This window comes from Scyliorhinus torazame, chromosome 10, assembly GCF_047496885.1.
Source record: "Scyliorhinus torazame isolate Kashiwa2021f chromosome 10, sScyTor2.1, whole genome shotgun sequence".
Taxonomy (NCBI): Eukaryota; Metazoa; Chordata; class Chondrichthyes; order Carcharhiniformes; family Scyliorhinidae; genus Scyliorhinus; species Scyliorhinus torazame.
In genome coordinates this window covers 8,178,240-8,203,810 of record NC_092716.1, presented here as the reverse complement: position 1 = coordinate 8,203,810, position 25,571 = coordinate 8,178,240, and the positions used below count along the sequence as shown (strand labels likewise).

The following is a 25,571-nucleotide window of genomic DNA, read 5'->3' as shown; positions in this document are numbered from 1 at the left end:
TTGCCCCCTTTCCATTTCCCTATTCTCATTGCCCCATTCCCATTTCCCTATTCTCATTGCCTCCTTCCCATATCCCCATTCTCATTGCCTCCTTCCCATTTCCCTATTCTCATTGCCACCTTCCCATTTCCCTATTCTCATTGCCCCATTCCCATTTCCCTATTCTCATTGCCACCTTCCCATTTCCCTATTCTCATTGCCCCATTCCCATTTCCCTATTCTCATTGCCACCTTCCCATTTCCCTATTCTCATTGCCCCATTCCCATTTCCCTATTCTCATTGCCACCTTCCCATTTCCCTATTCTCATTGCCCCATTCCCATTTTCCTATTCTCATTGTCCGCTTCCCATTTCTCTATTGCCATATTCTCATCGCCCCCTTCCCATTTCCCTATTCCCAGTTCCATATTCTCATTGGCCCCATCCCATTTCCCTCTCCCCATTCTCATACTACCTTCCCATTTCCCTATTCTCATTGTCCCTTCCCATTTCCCCATTCACATTGCCACCTTCCCATAGGGGCTGGTTTAGCACAGTAGACGATCAGCTGGCTTGTAATGCAGAACAAAGCAGCAGCGCGGGTTAAATTTCCGTACCGGCCTTCCCGAACAGGCGCCGGTATGTGGTCCAAAAGGTGAAGTCACACGGGATCAGAGGTGAGCTGGCAAGGTGGATACAGATCATAGGTCATAGAAGGCAGAGAGTAGCAATGGAAGGGTGCTTTTCTGATTGGAGGGCTGTGACTAGTGGTGTTCCACAGAGTTCAGTGCTGGGACCTTTGTTGTTCGTAGTATATATAAATGATTTGGAGGAAAATGTAACTGGTCTGATTAGTCAATTTGCGGTCGACACAAAGGTTGGTGGAATCGCGGATAGCGATGAGGACTGTCAGAGGATACAGCAGGATTTAGATCTTTTGCAGACTTGGGCGATGAGATGGCAGATGGAGTTTAATCCGGACAAATGTGAGGTGATACATTTTGGAAGGTCTAATACAGGTCGGGAATATACAGTGAATGGTAGAACCCTCAAGAGTATTGACAGTCAGAGACCTTGGTGTACAGGTCCACAGGTCACAGAAAGGGGCAACACAGGTGGAGAAGGCATTTGGAGTATTGCGTACAGTTCTGGTCACCGCATTATAGGAAGGACGTGGAGGCTTTGGAGCGGGTGCAGAGGAGATTTACCAGGATGTTGCCTGGTATGGAGGGAAAATCTTATGAGGAAAGGCTGATGGACTTGAGGTTGTTTTCGTTGGAGAGAAGAAGGTTAAGAGGAGACTTAATAGAGGCATACAAAATGATTAGGGGGTTGGATAGGGTGGACAGTGAGAGCCTTCTCCCGCGGATGGAAATGGCTGGCACGAGGGGACATAACTTTAAACTGAGGGGTAATAGATATAGGACAGAGGTCAGAGGTAGGTTCTTTACGCAAAGTGTAGTGAGGCCGTGGAATGCCCTACCTGCTACAGTAGTGAACTCGCCAACATTGAGGGCATTTAAAAGTTTATTGGATAAACATATGGATGATAATGGTATAGTGTAGGTTAGATGGCTTTTGTTTCGGTGCAACATCGTGGGCCGAAGGGCCTGTACTGCGCTGTATTGGTCTATGTTCTAAGGTAGTCAAGAAGGCATACGGCATGCTTGCCTTCATTGGCTTTGGCATTGAGTATAAAAATTGGCAAGTCATGTTGAAATGAAATGAAATGAAAATCGCTTATTGTCACAAGTAGGCTTCAATGAAGTTACTGTGAAAAGCCCCTAGTCGCCACATTCCGGCGCCTGTTCGGGGAGGCTGGTAGGGGAACGGCTGGTTGCAGCTGTATAGAACCTTAGTTAGTCCACACTTGGAGTATAGTGTTCAATTCTGGTCGCCACACTACCAGAAGGATGTGGAGGCTTTAGAGAGGGTGCAGAAGAGGTTTACCAGGATGTTGCCTGGTATGGAGGGCATTAGCTACGAGGAGAGGTTGAATAAACTTGGTTTGTTCTCACTGGAACGAAGGAGGTTGAGGGGCGACCTGATAGAGGTCTACAAAATTATGAGGGGCATAGACAGAGTGGATGGTCAGAGACTTTTTCCCAGTGTAGAGGGGTCAATTACTAGGGGACATAGGTTTAAGGTGCTAGGGGCAATATTTAGTGGAGATGTATGAGGTAGGTTTTTTTACACAGAGGGTAGTGGGTGTCTGGAACTCGCTGCCGGAAGCAGGGACGATAGTGACGTTTAAGGGGCAGCTTGACAAATAGATGAATAGGATGGGAATAGAGGAATACGGACCCCGGAAGTGTAGAGGATTTTAGTTTAGATGGGCAGCATGGTTGGCGCAGGCTTGGAGGGCCGAAGGGCCTGTTCCTGTGCTGTACTTTTCTTTGTTCTTTGACTGGGGGCTTTTCACAGTAACTTCATGGAAGCCTACTTGTGACAATAAGCGATTATTATTTCCTTTTTCTCATTGTCCCCTTCCCATTGTCCCCTTTCCATTTCCCTATTCCCAGTTACATATTCTCATTGTCCCCTTCCCATTTCCCTATTCACATTGCCACCCTTCATTTCCCCATTCTCATTGTCCCCTTCCCATTTCCCTATCCCCATATTCTCATTATCCCCTTCCCATTTCCCAGTTCCACAGTCTCACTGCCCTCTTCCCATTTCCCTATCACCATTTCCCTGTTCTCATTGCCAGCTTCCCATTTCCTTATTCTCATGCCACCTTCCTATTTCCCTATTCCCATACTCTCATTGCCCCCTTCCCATTTCCCATATTCTCATTGTCCTCCTACCATTTCGCTATTCTCATGCCATCATCCCATTTCCTTATTCCCATAGTCTCATTGCCACCTTCCCATTTCCCTATTCTCATTGGCCCCTTCCCATTTCCCTATTCCCATACTCATTGCCACCTTCCCATTTCCCGATTCCCATATTCTCATTGTCCCTTTCCCATTTCCCTATCCCCATTTCTCTATTCTCATGCCACCTTCCCAGTTCCCTATTCCCATACTCTCATAGTCACCTTCCCATTTCCCTATGCCCATATTCTCATTGTCCCCTCCCGATTTCCCTATTCTCATTGTCCCCTTCCCATTTCCCTAAATCCATTTCCCTATTGTCACTGCCCCTTCCCATTTTTCTATTCTCATTGCTACCTTCCCATTTTCCTATTCTCATTGGCCGCTTCCCAATTCCCTATTCCCATTTCTAATTGCCTTCTTCCTATTTCCTTATTCTCATTGTCACCTTCTCATTTCCCTATTCTCATTGCCCCATTCCCATTTCCCTATTCTCATTGGCCCACTCCCATTTCCGTATATCCATTGGCACCTTCCCATTTCCCTATTCTCATTGCCACCTTCCCATTTCTCTAATCTCATTGCCCCATTCCCATTTCTCTATCCTCATTGCCCCATTCCCTTTTCCCTATTCGCACTGCCCCTTTCCCATTTCCCTATTCTCATTGCCCCATTCCCATTTCCCTAATCTCATTGCCCCATTCCCCTATTCTCATTGCCCCATTCCCATATTCTCATTGCCACCTTCCCATTTCCCTATTCTCGTTGGCCCATTCCCATTTCCCTATTCTCGTTGGCCCATTCCCATTTCCCTATTCTCATTGGCCCATTCCCATATTCTCATTGACCCATTACCATTTCCTATTCTCGTTGGCCCATTCCCATTTCCCTATTCTCATTGGCCCATTCCCATATTCTCTTTTTTTAAAAAATATTTTATTGAAAATTTTTGGTCAACCATCACAGTACATTGTGTATCCTTTACACAATAATATAACAGTATAAATAACAATGACCTGTTTTATAAACAAAGAATAAATAATATATAACAAAAACGAAAACTAAAACTAAATGGCAACTGCCTTGTCTCAGATAAACACTCTCCAAAAATATGATTTAACAGTCCAATATACAATTATTTATAGCAACGACCTATACATATTATACATATATATTAACAACCCTGAGTCTTTCTGGTTCCTCCCCCCCCCCCCCCCCCCCCCCGCCCTCCTGGGCTGCTGCTGCTGCCTTCTTCTTTTCCATTCCCTCTATCTTTCTGTGAGATATTCGACGAACGGTTGCCACCGCCTGGTGAACCCTTGAGCCGATCCCCTTAGGACGAACTTAATCCGTTCCAGCTTTATAAACCCTGCCATGTCATTTATCCAGGTCTCCACCCCCGGGGGCTTGGCTTCCTTCCACATCAACAGTATCCTGCGCCGGGCTACTCGGGACGCAAAGGCCAAAACATCGGCCTCTCTCGCCTCCTGCACTCACGGCTCTTGTGCAACCCCAAATATAGCCAACCCCCAGCTTGGTTCGACCTGGACCCCCACTACTTTCGAAAGCACCTTTGTCACCCCCACCCAGAACCCCTGTAGTACCGGACATGACCAAAACATGTGGGTGTGATTCGCTGGGCTTCTCGAGCATCTCGCACACCTATCCTCTACCCCCAAAAATTTACTGAGCCGTGCTCCAGTCATATGCGCCCTGTGTAACACCTTAAATTGAATCAGGCTTAGCCTGGCACACGAGGACGATGAGTTTACCCTACTCAGGGCATCCGCCCACAGCCCCTCCTCAATCTCCTCCCTCAGCTCTTCTTCCCATTTCCCTTTCAGCTCATCTACCATAATCTCCCCCTCGTCCCTCATTTCCCTATATATATCTGACACCTTACCGTCCCCCACCCATGTCTTTGCGATCACTCTGTCCTGCACCTCATGCTTCGGGAGCTGCGGGAATTCCCTCACCTGTTGCCTCGCAAAAGCCCTGTTGCATATACCGGAATGCATTCCCTTGGGGCAACCCATATTTCTCGGTCAGCGCTCCCAGACTTGCGAACTTCCCATCCACAAACAGATCTTTCAGTTGCGTTACTCCTGCTCTTTGCCATATTCCAAATCCCCCATCCATTCTCCCCGGGGCAAACCTATGGTTATTTCTTATCGGGGACCCCACCAAGGCTCCCGTCTTTCCCCTATGCCGTCTCCACTGTCCCCAAATTTTCAAAGTCGCCACCACCACCGGGGTTGTGGTGTATTTCTTCGGTGAGAACGGCAATGGGGCCGTCACCATAGCTTGTAGGCTAGTCCCCCTACAGGACGCCCTCTCCAATCTCTTCCACGCCGTTCCCTCCTCTTCTCCCATCCACTTACTCACCATTGAGATATTGGCGGCCCAGTAGTACTCACTTAGGCTCGGTAGTGCCAGCGCCCCCCTATCCCTGCTACGCTGTAAGAATCCCTTCCTCACTCTCGGGGTCTTCCCGGCCCACACAAAACTCATGATACTCTTTTCAATCCTTTTGAAAAAAGCCTTCGTGATCACCACCGGGAGGCACTGAAACACAAAGAGGAATCTCGGGAGGACTACCATTTTAACCGCCTGCACCCTCCCTGCCAGTGACAGGGATACCATGTCCCATCTCTTGAAGTCCTCCTCCATTTGTTCCACCAATCGCGTTAAATTTAACCTATGCAATGTACCCCAATTCTTGGCTATCTGGATCCCCAAGTAACGAAAGTCCCTTGTTACCTTCCTCAGCGGAAAGTCCTCTATTTCTCTGCTCTGCTCCCCTGGATGCACCACAAACAACTCACTTTTCCCCATGTTCAGTTTATATCCTGAGAATTCTCCAAACTCCCGAAGTGTCCGCATTATCTCTGGCATCCCCTCCGCCGTGTCCGCTACATATAACAACAAATCATCCGCATATAGAGATACCCGGTGTTCTTCTCCTCCTCTAAGTACTCCCCTCCATTTCTTGGAACCCCTCAATGCTATTGCCAGGGGCTCAATCGCCAGTGCAAGCAATAATGGGGACAGAGGGCATCCCTGCCTTGTCCCTCTATGGAGCCGAAAGTATGCAGATCCCCGTCCATTCGTGACCACACTCGCCACTGGGGCCCTATACAACAGCTGCACCCATCCAACATACTCATCTCCAAAACCAAATCTCCTCAGCACCTCCCACAGATAATCCCACTCCACTCTATCAAATGCTTTCTCGGCATCCATCGCCACCACTATCTCCGCTTCCCCCTCTGGTGGGGGCATCATCATTACCACTAGCAGCCTCCGTATATTCGTATTCAGCTGTCTCCCCTTCACAAACCCAGTTTGGTCCTCATGGACCACCCTCGGGACACAATCCTCTATCCTCATTGCCATTACCTTGGCCAGAATCTTAGCGTCTACATTTAGGAGGGAAATAGGTCTATAGGACCCGCATTGCAGCGGGTCCTTTTCCTTCTTTAGGAGAAGCGATATCGTTGCCTCAGACATAGTCGGGGGCAGCTGTCCCCTTTCCTTTGCCTCATTAAAGGTCCTCATCAGTAGCGGGGCGAGCAAGTCCACATATTTCCTGTAAAATTCAACTGGGAATCCATCCGGTCCCGGAGCCTTCCCCGCCTGCATGCTCCTAATTCCTTTCACTACTTCCTCTATTTCAATCTGTGCTCCCAGTCCCACCCTTTCCTGCTCCTCCACCTTGGGAAATTCCAGCCGGTCCAGAAAGCCCATCATTCTCTCCCTCCCATCCGGGGGTTGAGCTTCGTATAATTTTTTATAAAATGCCTTGAACACTCCATTCACTCTCTCCGCTCCCCGCTCCATCTCTCCTTCCTCATCCCTCACTCCCCTTATTTCCCTCGCTGCTCCCCTTTTCCTCAATTGGTGGGCCAGCAACCTGCTCGCCTTCTCCCCATATTCGTACTGTACACCCTGTGCCTTCCTCCATTGTGCCTCTGCAGTACCCGTTGTCAGCAAGTCAAATTCTACGTGTAGCCTTTGCCTTTCCCTGTACAGTCCCTCCTCCGGTGCCTCCGCATATTGCCTGTCCACCCTCAGAAGTTCTTGCAGCAACCGCTCCCGTTCCCTACTCTCCTGCTTTCCTTTATGTGCCCTTATTGATATCAGCTCCCCTCTAACCACTGCCTTCAGCGCCTCCCAGACCACTCCCACCTGGACCTCCCCATTATCATTGAGTTCCAAGTACTTTTCAATGCACCCCCTCACCCTTAGACACACCCCCTCATCTGCCATTAGTCCCATGTCCATTCTCCAGGGTGGGCGCCCTTCTGTTTCCTCCCCTATCTCCAAGTCCACCCAATGTGGAGCGTGATCCGAAATGGCTATAGCCGTATACTCCGTTCCCCTCACCTTCGGGATCAACGCCCTTCCCAAAACAAAAAAGTCTATTCGCGAATAGACTTTGTGGACATAGGAGAAAAACGAAAACTCCTTACTCCTAGGTCTGCTAAATCTCCACGGGTCTACTCCTCCCATCTGCTCCATAAAATCTTTAAGCACCTTGGCTGCTGCCGGCCTCCTTCCAGTCCTGGACCTCGACCTGTCCAGCCCTGGTTCCAACACCGTATTGAAATCTCCCCCCATTACCAACTTTCCCACCTCTAGGTCCGGGATGCGTCCTAGCATACGCCTCATAAAATTGGCATCATCCCAGTTCGGGGCATATACGTTTACCAAAACCACCGTCTCCCCCTGTAGTTTGCCACTCACCATCACGTATCTGCCCCCGCTATCCGCCACTATAGTCTTTGCCTCAAACATTACCCGCTTCCCCACTAATATAGCCACCCCACTGTTTTTCGCGTCTAGCCCCGAATGGAACACCCGCCCCACCCAACCTTTGCGTAGTCTCACCTGGTCTATCAGTTTTAAGTGTGTTTCCTGTAACATAACCACGTCTGCCTTAAGTTTCTTAAGGTGTGCGAGTACCCGTGCCCTCTTTATCGGCCCGTTCAGCCCTCTCACGTTCCACGTGATCAGCCGGGTTGGGGGGCTTTTTACCCCCCCCCCTTGTCGATTAGCCATCCCCTTTTTCCAGCTCCTCACCCGGTTCCCACGCAGCTGTCCCCCCCCCAGGCGGTGCTCCCCCGCCCATCCCACCCCATGCCAGCTCCCCCCTCTCCCCAGCAGCAGCAGCCCAATAATTCCCCCCTCCCACCCCCCCCCCCCCGCTAGATCCCCCACTAGCGTAGTTACACCCCCCATGTTGCTCCCAGAAGTCAGCAAACTCTGGCCAACCTCGGCTTCCCCCCGTGACCTCGGCTCACACCGTGCAACGCCCCCTCCTTCCTGCTTCCCTATTCCCGCCATGATTATCATAGCGCGGGAACCGAGCCCGCGCTTCCCCCTTGGCCCCGCCCCCAATGGCCAACGCCCCATCTCCTCCACCTCCTTTACTCCCCCCACCACCTCCTGTGGAAGAGAGAAAAGTTACCACATCGCAGGATTAATAACATAAAACTCCTCTTTCCCCCCTTTTCACCCCCCATACTCGCCCCACTACTTTGTTTCAAACGTTCTTTTTTTAAAAAATAACCCGCTCATTCCAATTTTTCTTCCACGATAAAAGTCCACGCCTCATCCGCCGTCTCAAAGTAGTGGTGCCTCCCTTGATATGTGACCCACAGTCTTGCCGGTTGCAGCATTCCGAATTTTATCTTCTTTTTGTGAAGCACCGCCTTGGCCCGATTAAAGCTCGCCCTCCTTCTCGCCACCTCCGCACTCCAGTCTTGGTATACGCGGATCGCCGCGTTCTCCCACTTACTGCTCCGAGTTTTCTTTGCCCATCTAAGGACCATCTCTTTGTCCTTAAAACGGAGAAATCTCACCACTATGGCTCTAGGAATTTCTCCTGCTCTCGGTCCTCGCGCCATCACTCGGTATGCTCCCTCCACCTCCAGTGGACCCGCCGGGGCCTCCGCTCCCATTAACGAGTGCAGCATCGTGCTCACATATGCCCCGACGTCCGCTCCCTCCACACCTTCAGGAAGACCAAGAATCCTTAGGTTGTTCCTCCTCGCGTTGTTCTCCAGCGCCTCCAACCTTTCCACACATCGTTTATGGTGTGCCTCGTGCATCTCCGTCTTCACCACCAGGCCCTGTATGTCGTCCTCATTCTCGGCAGCCTTTGCCTTCACGACCCGAAGCTCCCGCTCCTGGGTCTTTTGCTCCTCCTTTAGCCCCTCGATCGCCTGTAATATCGGGGCCAACAGCTCCTTCTTCATTTCCTTTTTGAGTTCTTCCACGCAGCGTTTCAAAAACTCGTGTTGTTCAGGGCCCCATATGAAACTGCCACCTTCCGACGCCACCTTGGTTTTTGCTTGCCTTCCTTGCCGCTGCTCTCAAGGATCCACCGCAATCCGGCCACCTTCCTCTCCTTTTTTCATCCGTATCCAGGGGGGATTCCCTTCTGGTTCACCGCACAGTACTTTTAGCCGTTAAAATTGCCGTTGGGGCTCTTATTAAGAGCCCAAAAGTCCGTTCCACCGGGAGCTGCCGAAACGTGCGACTCAGCTGGTCATCGCCGCACCCGGAAGTTCCATTCCCATATTCTCATTGGCCCATTTCCTATTCTCATTGGCCCATTCCCATATTCTCATTGGCCCATTCCCATATTCTCATTGGCCCATTTCCTATTCTCATTGGCCCATTCCCATATTCTCATTGGCCCATTTCCTATTCTCATTGGCCCATTCCCATATTCTCATTGGCCCATTCCCATATTCTCATTGGCCCATTCCCATTTCCCTATCCTCAATGGCCCATTCCCATATTCTCATTGGCCCATTCCCATATTCTCATTGGCCCATTTCCTATTCTCATTGGCCCATTCCCATTTCCCTATCCTCATTGGCCCATTCCCATATTCTCATTGGCCCATTCCCATATTCTCATTGGCCCATTCCCATATTCTCATTGGCCCATTCCCATTTCCCTATCCTCAATGGCCCATTCCCATATTCTCATTGGCCCATTCCCATATTCTCATTGGCCCATTTCCTATTCTCATTGGCCCATTCCCATTTCCCTATTCTCATTGCCCCATTCCCATATTCTCATTGGCCCATTCCCATTTCCCTATCCTCCCCCCCCTCACCATTGCCCTCCCCTCCCAATTTCCCCCCTCCCAGTTGACTCTCCATTCCCCCGCTCTGCCCTCACAATCTCACACTGACAGCCTGAGCCCAGCGGCCGCTCCCCCCGCCGGCCCCACTATCGACGTGGGGCCTCTAATCTCACCGCGGGCCCCAACCCCTTCCCGGCGACAGACCTCCTCGGGGTGAATCCCGCACGGGATGCGGGTGGAGTGCTCGCCGGCTCCCTCGCCTTCACCCTCGCCCGGCCTCTGGCAGGGTTTTCCCTCCGGCGGCGGACGAACGCTTCCCGCCAAAAAGGGGAAACGGCCGCGCACGCGGTGCGGGCACGCTGACGTGCTGACGTCACCGGACAACGCTGACGGCGCGCTTCTGCCGTCATGAGGCCCGGCCAGGGTGGGCGGGACCGCTCCCCATTGCGTCATGGCCAGGTTGACTTGTCCCAAGCAGGTCTCCCCTGCTGAAGGTTGGTGACAGGTATGGTCAGGGGGCACCTTACCTTCCCTGTCAGCAAGGGGGATTCCCCACTAATACCAACACGAGGGACATTTATTGGAAAACATCAGGTGCAAAAAAAAGTACAAGGATAGTGCCAGACTACTCCACTCTGAATCCAAGTTAGTGTCTTTCTTAATCCACCCCCCCAGATGATTGTGGCATGAGAGTTTCCAAACTCCACTTCCCAGAAACATTTCTCATAATAATGCTTTCCCTTCACCAAGTTTTCCAAATGACACTTCCAAAGAAAGCGTCCACTCCACTTCTAACAGCAAACCCAGTCCACGATTTTACACCCATCCCTTTAGATACGATTTCTTTGAGTTGGGCAGCACGGTAGCACAGTGGTTAGCACAGTTGCTTCACAGCTCCAGGGCCCCAGGTTTGATTCCCGGTTTGGGGTCACTGTCTGTGTGGAGTCTGCACTTTCTCCCCGTGTCTGCGTGGGTTTCCTCCGGGTGCTCCGGTTTCCTCCCGCAGTCCAAAGATGTGCAGGTTAGGTGGATTGGCCTTGGTAAATTGCCCTTACTGTCCGAAACTGTTCGGTGGGTTTAAGGGGATAGGGTGGAGGCATGGGCTTAAGTAGGGTGCTCTTTCCATGGGCTGGTGCAGACTCGATGGGCCACATGGCCCCCACCTGCACTGTAAATTCTATGATCTGCTGTGCAAAATGCTCACCGTAGCCTCAACTCTCGATTCTCAGACTGCATTAAAAATGACACCAAATATTTCATCTACCTCTGAAGTCTGCTGTCCCACGTTAATCTAGTTACTGCAATTGGCTCTTTAACTCAGAACACTTTGTTTACTCTTCCTTGAATTGTTCAGGACAATACCTTGGGCCTCTGTTCTCTTAACTTGAGGTTTCTTAAATGTTCTTTCTGTCCCAATTCCCTCGGTATCTGGACTGTAACTTGTACTTTAGGAAACCATCCTCTTTGTAACTTCATAGAATTTACAGTGCAGAAGGAGGCCATTTGGCCCATCGAGTCAGCACCGGTTCTTGGAAAGAGCACCCCACCCAAGCCCATACTCCCACCCTATCCCCATAACCCAGTAACCCCACCCAACACTAAGGGCAACTTCAGTCCTGTCTAGTCTTTCTCCTGGCAGATTTGAGAGATGTTTCCTGCCCCATGTCCTATCTCCAATTGCCCTGGCTTCTAGTTAAAATTAAAAACAAAGGAAAGCCCTTCTCTCTGGAAAGTGGCCTCCTGTTGCTAAGCAATGACAGCTGTTTTATTAATTCTTCATGCTTTAGCTCTCTCTGAGCACAATAGAAACACAGTTGGAACTTAACCATCGTCACACATACAAACACCTTTGTCCAGCATGAATCTAACTATAGGGTTTACCTTCCGGGCACAGAAACATTAAATTAAACACACTTAAAACTATACCTGGCCAGAATTTTCCATTTGGGAGACTATGTTCTCCCACCAGAGGTGAATCACCTCTGATTTGTGCTCGTGCAGGAAGTAAATTAATACATGGCAGGGATTGAGGGATTGGATTGGATTGGATTTGTTTATTGTCACGTGTACCGAGGTAGTGAAAAGTATTTTTCTGCGAGCAGCTCAACAGATCATTAAGTCCATGAGAAGAAAAGGGAATAAAATAAATAGGGCAACACAACATATACAATGTAACTACATAAGCACTGGCATCGGATGAAGTAGTGTTAATAAAGTCAGTCCATAAGAGGGTCATTTAGGAGTCTGGTGACAGTGGGCAAGAAGCTGTTTTTGAGTCTGTTCGTGCATGTTCTCAGACTTCTGTATCTCCTACCCGATGGAAGAAGTTGGAAGAGTGAGTAAGCCGGGTGGGAGGGATCTTTGATTATACTGCCCGCTTTCCCCAGGCAGCGGGAGATGTAGATGGAGTCAATGGATGGGAGGCAGGTTCATGTGATGGACTGGGCGGTGTTCACGACTCTCTGAAGTTTCTTGCGGTCCTGGGCCGAGCAGTTGCCATACCAGGCTGTGATACAGCCTGATAGGATGCTTTCTATGGTGCATCTGTAAAAGTTGGTAAGAGTCAATGTGGACATGCCGAATTTCCTTAGTTTCCTGAGGAAGTATAGGCGCTGTTGTGCTTCCTTGGTGATAGCGTCGATGCTGGAGGACAGTCCAGGAGTGATGTCTGTAAGCACATACTCAGGACCTCTCTTCCCACCCATCCGACCTCCCCCCAGTAGACTGCTGGGTGTTAGTTCACAATTTCAAATTGAACCAAGATTAAATAAATTGTCGATTAAATAAGATGTCCATAATCTACATAAGTGGATTGAATGGCCCACACTGGTTTCGACATCCTGAGTAGCTTATTGGTGTTTCTCCTCTAGTTTATTAAACTGATTCAATAATCTTGCATAAATGATGAGTTTGTATGTGTAACCTGGTGTAGCTAGTACAGTTCTATACATACACAGCACATCTCTCAACCTCAAACGGTTCCCTGACAGTGGTGTGCCAGACTACTTCGTCCGACTTGAGTTTACAGATTAGATCCATGCGTGGTATCATCAGTAATAATAATCTTTATTTGTGTCACAAGTAAGCTTCCATTAACACTGTGATGTAAGCCCCTAGTCGCTACATTCAGCGCCTGTTCGGGTACACAAAGGGAGAATTCACAATGTCTAATTCACCTAACAGCACATCTTTCGAGACTTGTGAGGGGAAACCGGAGCACCCGGAGGAAACCCACGCAGACACAGGGAGAACGTGCAGACTCCGCACAGACAGTGACCCAAGCCGGGAATCGAACCTGGGACCCTGGCACTGTGAAGCAACAGTGCTAACCACTGTGCTACCGTGCCGTCCAAACAACCAGTTTTTGCATCTGTTGGGATACCATTGTGTGGGGTGTTCATTGTTCAGGATGACTGCTCAGAATAATCTGCCAACCCCAGGAATGTTTGGATCTTTTGTTGTGCTGCAGGGGATGTAAACTCAGCAACAGTACTCGCTCAGACGTTTTAGACCCATCCCCATTCATTTGGCGGCCAAGGTCTACAATTCAACGATCCCAAAGTTAACAAACCTCAGCTTTGACCGTCAGCACCATCTTGCTCAACCAAGTGGCACACTGGTGATGTGGCAAGGTGTTTGACCCACACCCAATTGAAAACAGCAGTCATCTACACTTGCCTAAATGCAATGCCAGATCCAGCAGGTTGGAACCCACCAGCTCTGGCTTGTGCCAGATTTGCTGTACATCTCAAAGGGCATAAATGTGAATTCGTACCAGGAGGCAGCGACGGCGGAGCACGCTCAGGCCCCAGCACTTGGCAGTACCAGTCTACTTTGATCAGGATGAGAGCTGCAAGGTACTAGTGTCGCCCAGCTTCTCAACCATCCATGCAAAGGCTTCATTCCGGAAAGAATTTGCATGTACGTAGCATTAATGTCTCAAAGCATTTTACAGCCAATGAGGTACTTTGGCAGTGTAGCCATCATGTAGGGCACCTGAACTGCACACAGCAAGGTCCCACAAAAAAAGCAATTAGATAATGACCATATCATTGTTTATGTGATGTTGGTTAGGGGATGAATGTTGGCCAGGATATTTGAAAGAACTCCCCTACTCTTCCTCGAAATACTACTGCGGGATATTTTACATTCACTTGGTTTCACATCTCATCTAAAAGACAGCGCCTCAGACAGTGCAGCACTCCCTTAGTCTAGTTTTGGTTTACCAAAGTCTCTGAAGTGTGACTTGAACTCAAGTGTGCTGTGATTCACACGAGGGGAGAGTGCTACCCACAGAACGATGGCTGACACTATTATTGACAGCGCACCAGCAAGATTCAGCACAAATATCTCCCAATAAGTTGTCAGCTCAATCACACTTTTGCAATGTAACTCACTGCAACCCTTTGAAATAAACTTGGCACTATTACAATAACAAACTTATGGAATTTTATTAATTTAATTGATCTTTGTGGTCACATAAATTGAGTACGTACAAAACAATGACAGAAGAAGAGGCCTCTTCTTCACGTACACATAGACTTGCGGGCAATGGGAAACCTGGGCCCTACAACCGCACAGTCATTGACGTCTGTAACATTGCATTGTAAATAAAGGTGTTGTTGAATGGTACAAACTGCTTTGTGATGATTTTGATGGCCTCCTGGGCAGCAGTTCCTAAGGAAATAAAAAAAAGAAATCAATCACACAGATTAATGTTCGCCAACTCACATACAACTGTACACAAAGCCTTTGGGGACTCGGGGTTTGCTGACCAAGGCGGCTGCATGATAGGCACGTCAGAAACCCCAGCCAGAACCCAGGATCTGGGGAGAAGGAGGCATTGTGGTGATATCACTGCTTTAGTAACCCAGAGGCTGTGGGAGAAGGCTTTGAATCCCACCCCGGCAGCCGGTTAAATTCAAGTAAGATCATAAATTTGGAATGAAAGCTAGTCTCAGTATCATCAATTGTTGTAAAAACCCATCTGGTTCATTAATGTCCTTTAGATGTGCAGGTTAGGTGGATTGACCCTGCTAAATTGCCCCTTAGTGTCCAACATTTAGGTGAGGTTACGGGGATGAGGAAGTGGGCCTAGGTGGGGCGCTCTTTCAGAGGGTTGGTGCAGGCTCGATGGGCCGAATGGCCTCCTTCTGCCCTGTAGGGATTCTATGATATGAATGTGTAATTACCCCACCAGATTTCCAGCATATAGAACATAGAACGATACAGCGCAGTACAGGCCCTTCGGCCCACGATGTTGCACCGAAACAAAAGCCATCTAACCTACACTATGCCATTATCATCCATATGCTTATCCAATAAACTTTTAAATGCCCTCAATGTTGGCGAGTTCACTACTGTTGCAGGTTCCACGGCCTCACCACTCTAGCTTTTTGGATGCAGGAGGTGGGTGTGAAGGCATTTACCTCCTGATCCACGTTCTCGCATCGTGAAGCTGCCACTTGGGAAAACCGGGCAACAGGTGTTAAAGTTTACAGCCTTATCATCTTTAAAGTTGCAACCAACCGTTCTCCTTGGATCTGGCTGGTTGTCCAAATTCTAGTCTCAGTTAAAGCTGGAAATGAGCAAGTTAAAGGCAGGTTTGAGCCAGGAAACATAGTTTTGAGACTTTAACCACACCCCTCTACCTACATAGATATAGAACATACAGTGCAGAAGGAGGCCATTCGGCCCAGTGAGTCTGCATCGACACACTTAAGCTCTCACTTCCACCATATTCTTGTAACCCAATAATCCCTCCCAAACCTTTTGGTCACGAAGGACAATTTATCATGGCCAATCCACCTAACCTGCATGTCTTTGGACTGTGGGAGGAAACTGGAGCACCCGGAGGAAACCCACGCAGACACGGGGAGAATGTGCAGACTCCACACAGACAGTGACCCAGCGGGGAATCGAACCTGGGACCCCGGCGCTGTGAAGCCACAGTGCTATCCACTTGTGCTACCGTGCCACCCAAAAGCATATATCGAAGATAGGAGCAGGAGGAGGCCTTTTGGCCCTTTGAGCCTGCTCCGCCATTCATCACCATCATGGCTGATCATCCAACTCAATAGCCTAATCCTGCTTTCTCCCCATAGCCTTTGATCCCATTCACCCCAAGTGCTATATCCAGCCGCCTCTTGAATATACTCAATGTTTTAGCATCAACTACTTCCTGTGGTAATGAATTCCACAGGCTCACCACTCTTTGGGTGAAGAAATGTCTCCTATATATCTGTCCGAAATGGTTTACCCTGAATCCTCAGGTTGTGACCCCTGGTTCTGGACACACCCATCATTGGTAACATCTTCCCTGCAAATATACCCATTAAAAAAATAAGCCTGTTTAAAAAGGCCATGGGCAGGATTCTCTGCCGGCGCCCGGGGGGGTTCCCGACGGTGTGGGGCTGCCCCTCAATGGGAAATCCCATTGACCGGCCGGTGGGTGGAGGCAGAAATGTGGCGGGGCGGAGAATCCAGCACCATGTTTGTTGCAAAATGTATTGTTTTCTGTTAATCCCACCTGACCTTAACTCATTGCCTGATGCTGTACGGGCAATACTCACCGTGAACAAAATACAAATGGCCTGTGTCTGAATGGAATGTTCAGGGAAAGGAATGGGTTTTTGAGGGAGGGTTTGATGTAGTGCCAGCACTATACAAATATGATTAGGCCCAGTGAGGTGTGGATTAATGGTGAAAGATCAGGAATGTTCAGGAGCAAAGGGAAACAGGTGAACAAATCACTCAAATAGCTACAAAAAGTAATGAAGAAGGCTAATAGAAAGTTGGCCTTTATCACAATGAGACTGGATTACAAGCAGGTAAGAAGTGATGCCATTCTGGATGCTGCACTTCAGGATCTTGGGAGAGTGCAGCACAGATCCACCAGAATGAAATGGACCATAAAGGGCTAAATGATGAGGACAGGTCAAATGCACGTGGCTCAAAACCCCTTGGCACTACTGACTCAAGGGGATATCTAATTGCGATGTTCAAAATGGTAAAGGAATTGGCCAGGATAGTTAGAGAGAAACATTTCCCTCTGATTGGGGGAAGTCCAGAACAAGGGGGCAAAACCTTAATTCAGGAGAGAGATCAATACAACAGTATTTCCACATGAAAGGTAGTGAAAATCTGGAACACTCCCCCCAAAAATGCTGTGGGTGCTAGAGCGACCTTTGAAATTCAAGACCGAGATTAGATACATTTCTGTACGGAAAAGGTATGGCGGGATAACGACACGAGGACGAATCTGGAGAAAACAGAGCGGAGGCACTGTTCAACCCTGATCCGATTGAACAGCAAAACATTCAAGTCAGCATCTTACAATGAAAACCTTGGAGAAAGGGCAGGAGGAGAAAGTAAACAAAACAAATCAGCTCACATTTCAACATAACTAATGTCACAATTAGCTGTGATCAGAGATAATCCAATAAAAAGAAACATACCTCCCAAAAATGAGGCAACAGCATGTGGTTCTGAAGCACCATAGCGACAACTGAAAGAGAACAATAGTGCTCTTAGAAACTGTATGCAGTTAATAGTGGATTTAACCTGCCTGGAAAACAGAGCGGCCATTTTCCCTTAAAGGTACATAAAAGGTGTCTATTCCACAGAGCGTTACAAGATTGTGGATTAGACGCAGAGCGTTATGAGGTTATGGAATAACAGAGCGTTATGATCTTATGGAATAGACTACGGCAGTCAGTAACTAACCATTCCCCTCCTGATATAGTTTCAGGGTGCCAATGGAGTTGGTGCAAGGCAAACCCTCACACTGATATAGTGTCAGGGGTCTGGAGCAGCCGGTGCAGGAGATTGTGGAATTCCCACATTGATATATTTTGGGTGTGGTCTGAAGGAGTTAGAGGGCGGCGAATTGGACAATAACACATGTGAACCTCTCCCAGCCACTGCCCTTTTAGACATCGCCCACTGAGCTGCCTCTAGATGAGACGCGAGTGACACACAGAAGAACAATTTGGCACAAACGTACAATTCATGGATGTAGTCATCCTTCACAGATACCGAGACACCCCATTCCTGCAGCAGGCTGACCACGCACGATTTCAGCTTTCCAATGTCCTCTTCAACTTGGTTATTATAAACACCTGCCAGAAGAAGAATTTGTCATCTCCTCAAAACATGCTTTAAAAAAAAATAATATGAGTCCTGCCCTCCCCAATGTTGGGACACAGTTCCACAGTGATCCAGTCTTTAATCGGTAGAGATTCCAGTACGAGACCGAGTAAAAGCAAGAACTATGGTTTCTTCACTAACCAACAGCTGCTGAGGAAATTCATACCCTCAATTTTTATTATTATTTTTTTAATTTTAGAGTACCAATTTTTTTTCCAATTAATGGGCAATTTAGCGTGGCCAATCCACCTACCCTGCACACCTTTGGGTTGTGGGGGGTGAGACCCACGCAGACACGGGGAGAATGTGCAAACTCCACACGGACAGTGACCCGGGGCCGGGATCGGATCCACGTCCTCGCCGTCGTGAGGCAGCAGTGCCGACCACACTCCACCGTGCCACCCTCATCATACCCTCAATTGATGCACCAGCTGAGATAATTAATTCTGGGAACAAAACTTGGGTCCTTCTAGTCTGTAAGCTTATTTTCCACACTCAAGGTGGTGTACCTATCCACTCTGCCATCATATTCTTTCAGCAAGCAGTATCACTCTGTTGGGAGCACATGTCGGTAAGACCTCCAGAGCTTCGACAAAACGTCCTTTTTCAGCAATAGTTCCGTTGTTAATTTTAAATCTAAAATTGATAAGATTTTAGTTAACCAGAGTGATATGGGGCAAATGTTGATGCACGAGGACAGGGACTGTCCAAGGATGTCTTTTCAACGATGAAGAACGTTTTGAAATGTCATCACTATTGTAACATGGGAAGTGTAGCAGCCAACTTGCACATAAGCTCCACTATCTGCTTTAGTGATGCTTTTTGATGTACAAATGTTGGCCAGTACACCAAGGAGAACTCCTTGCTCTTCTTCAAAACAGTAACGGGGAATGTTTTACATCCACCCAATTGGGCTCCGATTAATGTCTCATTTGAAAGACAACACCACTGACAGTGTGGCACTTCCTCAGTACGGCACTGGAGTGCCAGCCTAGATCTTTGATTCAAGCCCTGGAGCGGGCCTCAAACCTACAACCTCCTGACTCAAGAGGGGAGGGTTACTATCCACTGAGCCACAACTGACACAGGGAGGATCGCTGCCGGGAGCAGAAGATATTCAATATGTAGATACAATGAATCTCAATCTGAAAATTCTATGCCTGGTGAGCTACTAGTTCGGAAATAGATATCAGGAGATAGTGGTGTACCTGACGCGGGGATTACATACCTGGGTATCGCCCATGCTGCCTGTGAAAACAATCAACAGCTCGTAGCATTATGTACAAAACCATTTCACTGTCGAGATTCTCCATACACGATGCTTGAAGGCAAAAAGATATAGCCATGAGCGAGATGTTTACAGCTCTAGTGTACAGGAGACGTTAAGCATGTTCAAAGGGTGTTGAAACAAACAGGTGGGTGTGAACTGTAAAGGATGGGATTCACAGCCAGGAGTTGCCAAGTGAAGGTGATGAGGTACAGCAACTATGTCATCTGCAAACAAGGAGTGCTCTGATCTTTTCCAGACTTGAAAAGGTTTTCACATAATTGAGGAGAGTACAAGGCAGACAGATATTGCATTTCCATTTCTATCTGAAGTGTACCAGATCACCCACCATGCTTCTGCACAGTGAGACTCATACAATGAGCTGTTTGGGTCTCGGGTCAGATTGCTGGTGAGGTTGTCGCCTTTTGCACAATTTGGGAATGAGGAGTTTATAAAGGATACACAGCAGGAAATAAACTGCTGATTGCCAGGTGCTGGACATTCCAAAAACTGCAGGCAGCATCGGTAATAACTGTGGCTTTAGCCTGTCCCCTCCTTTGAGATGTTCCTTAAAAACCCACCTCTTCGATCAAGCTTTTATCTATTTACTCAAATGTCTCATTCACGCACTCCAGTACTGATGCAGACCGGCAGCTGTGTGCATCATCTGCAAGATGCACTGTAGCAACTCGCCAAGGCTCCGCGAAAGCACCTTCCAAACCCATGACCTCTACCACCTAGAAAGACCAGGGGCAGCAGACACATTGAAACACCCCCACCTACAAGTTCTGCTCCGAGTCCTTCACCATCCTGACTTGGAAATATATCGGCCGTTTCTTCACGTTTGCTGAAACTCCCTCCCTAACAGCATGGTGGGTGTACCTACACTGCATAGCCTTCAGCTCACCACCACCTTTTCAAAGGTTATTTGGGATGGGAAATAATTGCCAACAATCGCTCTTGTGAAGCAGCTTGGGAGGTTTTACTATATTAAAGGTACTAGATAAATATAAGTTGTTGATGTTATATATCTCTGAAGAGGTGTACTGGCTATCCCTCGCTAACACTAGAGTTTACACGGATTGTTGATCTTGACTTCCGAATAAGGCATAAAACTGTGAAATTTATTGATAAGGTGTATAACTGTACAGAATAAAAATGAACACACCAATCAACAAAGCATTCCTGTTTTACACACACTCAAAATATTAGATTGTTTAATTTGATGGGCATGGCACAGGTGCCTCTAGAAAGGATAAGGGCAGCAGATGCAGACTCAAAGGGCCGAATGGCCTCCTTCTGCACTGTAGGGATTCTAGCATTCTATAATGCAATTCTATGTGAACACCATTGGCTCTGGGTTCTCCTCCAAGGCACACCCCACCCTGGCTTGAACATTTATTAACTGTATCCAAATCAAAATTGTAGAAATCCCTGAACTAACAGCACGGCAGACCAAGCAGCTTGAGCCTTAGCACCTCTGGCAGTGCAGCACTCCCACGCGAGAGAAGATTGTGGGCATTGACCACAGTTTTCCAAAAGTCTGAACTAAACAAAGTTAAATCTACAACTGCGGAGCTGTTTGGGGCATAACCATCAGATATAGTTTGACTGGCTGCTCATGTCCAGCATTGATATATTTAAGATAACCCCTTTGAGACCATTTGCAGGCCTCAGAAACTGATAACATTTACCTATTTGATCTTTATTGGCCGTCTCTGCATTGAACTCCTCTGCCAGCGAACGGCATCGCACCAGTCGTAGGAAAGCAGCATTCCTGCCTGGTGATGGAGACAGCCGAGATTAGGAGCAGTATCACTTAAAACCTCAAAACAAATGCAGGAAAACAATCAAAAAGGCATTGAACAGAAGCACATGACACCGGTTTCTTTATTCATTCTCAAAGCGTGGGAGCTGGGCATTTATTGCCCACCTCCTAATTGCCCTGCAAGGCTCATGTCAGCCTTCTCCTTAAATCTCAGATGGAACTGCTAGGCCACTTCAGGAGGCAGGTTTAAGGGTCAACTACTTTGGTGAGGGAGTGGAGTCATATACAGGCGAGGGCAGACATTGATGACAGACGTCGCCACCTGCAGGACATTAGTGAAACACCCAGGTTCTTACAACACTCCCACATCGCTTTTGCTGGTGTGCACCAGGCTTTTATTTCCAGATTTTCTAAAGAGAATACAAATTTGCAAACTGCCCTCGTGGGACTTAACTCATTCTCAGATAACTAGTCCAGTAACATAACCACCGCACTGCCCTACCCATTTTGCAGCTAGTGTACAGCACACCTTCGATAACAATAGGCCCTGACAAAACCTTGCACATTAAGAAAATAATGCAACATGAGGTCCACTTACAGAAAAGCCAAATGTCTTTTTCAGAGATGGTCTCGGGAGGCTGCCGAGGGAACACAAGTAACTTTCAATTTGGACATCACTACACAAAGCAATAAAAAAACGCCACAAACATCAGCCATCGTAGAGGCTAATCCCTGTCCCATGCTCCAGACTCCTTAAGAAGCTCTTCGCCATCTGAAGTTTTCCTCTGATTAAAGCCATTTGATAATACAAGATAACAAAGAGTTCACAGAAAGCAAAAGGAAACCCAGCTAGTTCATGATGTCAGGCTGTGAGTTTCAGTCTGAAGAGGCACCTTCCATTAAATACTTGTTATTGTACTTTATAAAATAGCAACTGAACGACTCTTTTCATGTATCCAGAGATACTGGGCGGCACGGTAGCATAGTGGTTAGCACCGTTGCTTCACAGTGCCAGGGTCCCAGGTTCAATTCCCGCTTGGGTCACTGCCTGTGCGGGGTCTGCACGCTCTCCCCGTGTCTGCGTGGGTTTCCTCCGGGAGCTCCGGTTTCCTCCCACAAGTCCCGAAAGATGTGCAGTTAGGTGAATTGGACATTCTGAATTCTCCCTCTGTGTACCCGAACAGGTGCCGGAATGTGGCGACTAGGGTTTTTTCACAGTGACTTCATTGCAGTGTTAACGTAAGCCTACTTGTGACACTAATAAAGATTATTATATTATCAGGGACTTCAGATACGTGGAGAGTCTTGATAAGTTGGGGTTGCTCTCCTTAAAGCAGAGAAAGTTAAGAGGAGTTTTGATAGAGATGTTCAAAATAATGATGCACTTGCTGAAGAAGCCTTTTTCCCTGGCATCAGAAACCAGAGGCAAAAAAATAAATAAACCAGAGGTGACATGAGGAAACTTTAAAAAATAAAACCCAGCTGGCTGCTATGGTCTGGGATAAACTGCTTGAAGGGCAGTGGAAGCTGATTCCGTATCAACTTGGACAAATATTCAAAGGAAAGAAAAAACTGCAGGGCTCAATTGGATCGCTCTTTTTAAAGCGCCATTGCTATTCGATTCTATAATTCTCAAGAAGACAGAGGAATGGGCTACAACAACACACAGGCAAAATAGATGCTGAAAATCTGCAATAAATATATTAAATGTTAATGTGTATGCATATATTACATATACATCAAGAGAAACGAGCTACATTTTCAGGTGAGACAATAAAACCCGTCTGCTTGTTTAAGTGGATCGAAGAGATGCAGTGATATTATTGGGGGGGTGAGCAAGGGAGCTCTCCTCGTGCTCTGGCCATCGTTCCTTTCTTGGCCAACAGCACCAAAATCAAATTAGACGGTCATTCATCACACTTACTCTTCAGGGGATTGGTAAATTCCATAAAGTAATTCACTCATTGTGTGGCATCACCAGCCACCTCTTAGAGAAGATGAGGGGTAGGAGGGAAAGTGAAGGAAAATCAATGGAAACAAACTAAGTAAAGAGGACGATCCAGAAATGACTCACCTTGCCAATAGATTCCAGTAATTCTGTTACATAATCACCGATAATAGATGCATCTTCTTTCGCCTTTTCACGGTAGCTGAGAGAGGGAGAGAGGATCAATTATGTAAACAGAATGGATAACAAGAACGGTCAGTTGTTTAAAACTAGACGTTAAAGGAAATAATGTGAGTGATGGAGGTGAGGTGTTGGCCTCAGCAGTGGTCACCGGGCCTACGATCTTGGACAGTCTGGGGCAAGTTAACACATTGCTCAAGTTTCTATCTTGCCGACAAGATGCGAGACGGAGATCCTGCTGGCCTGTCCCGGTGGATAATCAAAGCTGTGACAGGGAGATGGTCAGGGTGGCATTCTGAGATCTCACAGGTCAGGGAGCTTTCTATAATCTGACCTGATGATCATGACCGACTTCAAAGCGACGGAGGAGTGAAATTCCAGCTGATGGCTAACGAGAGGTCCCAACAGAAACACTGACCTGCCTTTTCTCCATCAGGTGGCGGCTGACCTGGTGTATTTCCAGCATTTTCTGTTTCAACCCAAAATCTGGTTTGGATTCGTATTCTTTAGGCGATAAGTCCTTGAGGAACGAGAACTTTAATCCTATTTGAAGCTATGTTTGAATGGTAAGCTGCACCAGAGCCAGCTCTGCGACCTGAATTAAAGCCATTCCACACAGAGGGACGTTCCCCCCCATAGGTATAAGGGATTCCACACAAAGCAAGTTAAGAAAAATCCAATTCAATTCCTACGAATCACACCCAGAGCAACTTCCTTCAGCTAATTCTGCACTCTTCAAATGTGGGAAATTCATTCAACAGACATGATTCTTGCAATGTGTCCATTAAAAAAAAATGATAGTCGGGGCAGCACGGTGGCGCAGTGGTTACCACAGCTGCCTCACGGCGCGGAGGTCCCAGGTTCGATCCCGGCTCTGGGTCACTGTCCGTGTGGAGTTTGCACATTCTCCCCGTGTCTGCGTGGGTTTCACCCCCACAACCCAAAAATGTGTAGAGTAGGCGGATTGGCCACACTAAATTGCCCCTAAATTGGAAAAAATAATTGGGTAATTTAAATTAAAAAAAAAAAAAATGATAGTTATGGGTGCGAACCATATATGTTCTAAGTTTTCAATTTTTGGACTGGGGAGGTGGTGGGGGCTCCCACTGCTTCGGGGGAGGGAGACAAAAAAAAAAAAAAACGATAGTTTACATTTACATAGAGCCTTTCACATTCTCAAGCGGTCCCGAAATATTTCATTATCAATGAGATACTCCTGAAGCGCAGTCATTGTTATAATGCAGGAAAATAAAGCACACAGCAAGATCCCATAAACAGCAAAATAAATGATCAGTCCTTGGGCTTTAACAATAATGGTTGTGGAATAAATGATGGCCAGGGCATTCAGCTACTCTTCGTCGAATATCTATAATTTATATTTATACAGCACCTTTAATGCAATGAAGTGTCCCAAGTTGCTTTATAGAAGTGTTAGATCGCTAACCCCACAAGTTATTAAATCAGATGACCAAAGAGGTAGGTTTTAAGGAGCGTATTAAAAAAGGAAAACGAGGTAGAATGCTGGACAGATGCAAAGAGGGTGTTGCAGGGCTTACTGCCCAAGCAAATGCTCAAGCACCTGAGGAAGGAGCAGTGCTCCGAAAGCTAGTGACATCAAAACAAACCTGTTGGACTTTAACGTGGTGTTGTAAGACTCCTTACTGTGCTCACCCCAGTCCAACGCCGGCATCTCCACATCAAGCAAATGAAGGCAGTGGAGCAATTAAAATGGGGGAAACTCAAGAGACCAGGATTAGATAAGCACAGATATCCTGCAGGGTCGTGGGGCGGGAGGAAATTACAGAAACAAGGAGGGGCGAGATATAGAAGAATGTAAAAACAAGAATGAGGACTTCAAAAATCAAGACAACGCAGGCAACGCTCAAACGGGGGCTGATGTAGTTCAGCGAGCACAACGGGTGACAGGGAAATGGGACTTGGTGACAGCACTATTTTGGATGGCCTCAAGTGAACAGAGGGTGGAACGTGGGAGTTCCGCCAGGAACACCAGAGGTAATAAAGGCATGAATGAGCGTTTTACACGACAGATGAACTGAGACGAGAGAGAGATTGGGCAATATTACAGGAGGTAGAAATTAACAGACTAAATGATGGCATGAAGAAGAGGTCGGAAACTGATTAAAGTATCACATGTGATACTAAGGTTGCAAGCAGACCGACTTAATTTCAGACTGCTGCCAGGGAGAGGGATAGATGGAGATGATAGTTAGGGAATGGAGCTTGGAGCAGGGACTGAAAACAATGCCTTCAGTCTTCCCAGTATTTAGTGCCGGAGAATAATTTACATTTATCCATAAGAGCCTCTGCTTCACATCTCATCCCAAAAAATTAGGCCCCCAATT

The 25,571-nt window shown here is 47.5% G+C and overlaps 1 protein-coding gene across 2 annotated transcripts in view; it reads right to left on the bottom strand.

Annotated features, from left to right (window-relative positions):
• Positions 1–14,323: 14,323 nt before the first annotated feature.
• The window catches only part of nae1 (nedd8 activating enzyme E1 subunit 1), a 51,826-nt gene continuing 40,578 nt past the window's right edge, over positions 14,324–25,571 (bottom strand). For both annotated transcript variants that reach the window (XM_072517803.1, XM_072517802.1), the window contains exons 14-20: positions 23,155–23,230; positions 21,679–21,718; positions 21,007–21,093; positions 19,274–19,366; positions 17,903–18,017; positions 17,355–17,404; positions 14,324–14,574 (exon numbers count right to left, since the gene is read on the bottom strand). In XM_072517803.1, the coding sequence (XP_072373904.1) occupies positions 14,465–14,574; positions 17,355–17,404; positions 17,903–18,017; positions 19,274–19,366; positions 21,007–21,093; positions 21,679–21,718; positions 23,155–23,230 (571 nt within the window). In that variant the 3' untranslated portion in view covers positions 14,324–14,464. The remainder of the gene's footprint in view (positions 14,575–17,354; positions 17,405–17,902; positions 18,018–19,273; positions 19,367–21,006; positions 21,094–21,678; positions 21,719–23,154; positions 23,231–25,571) is intronic.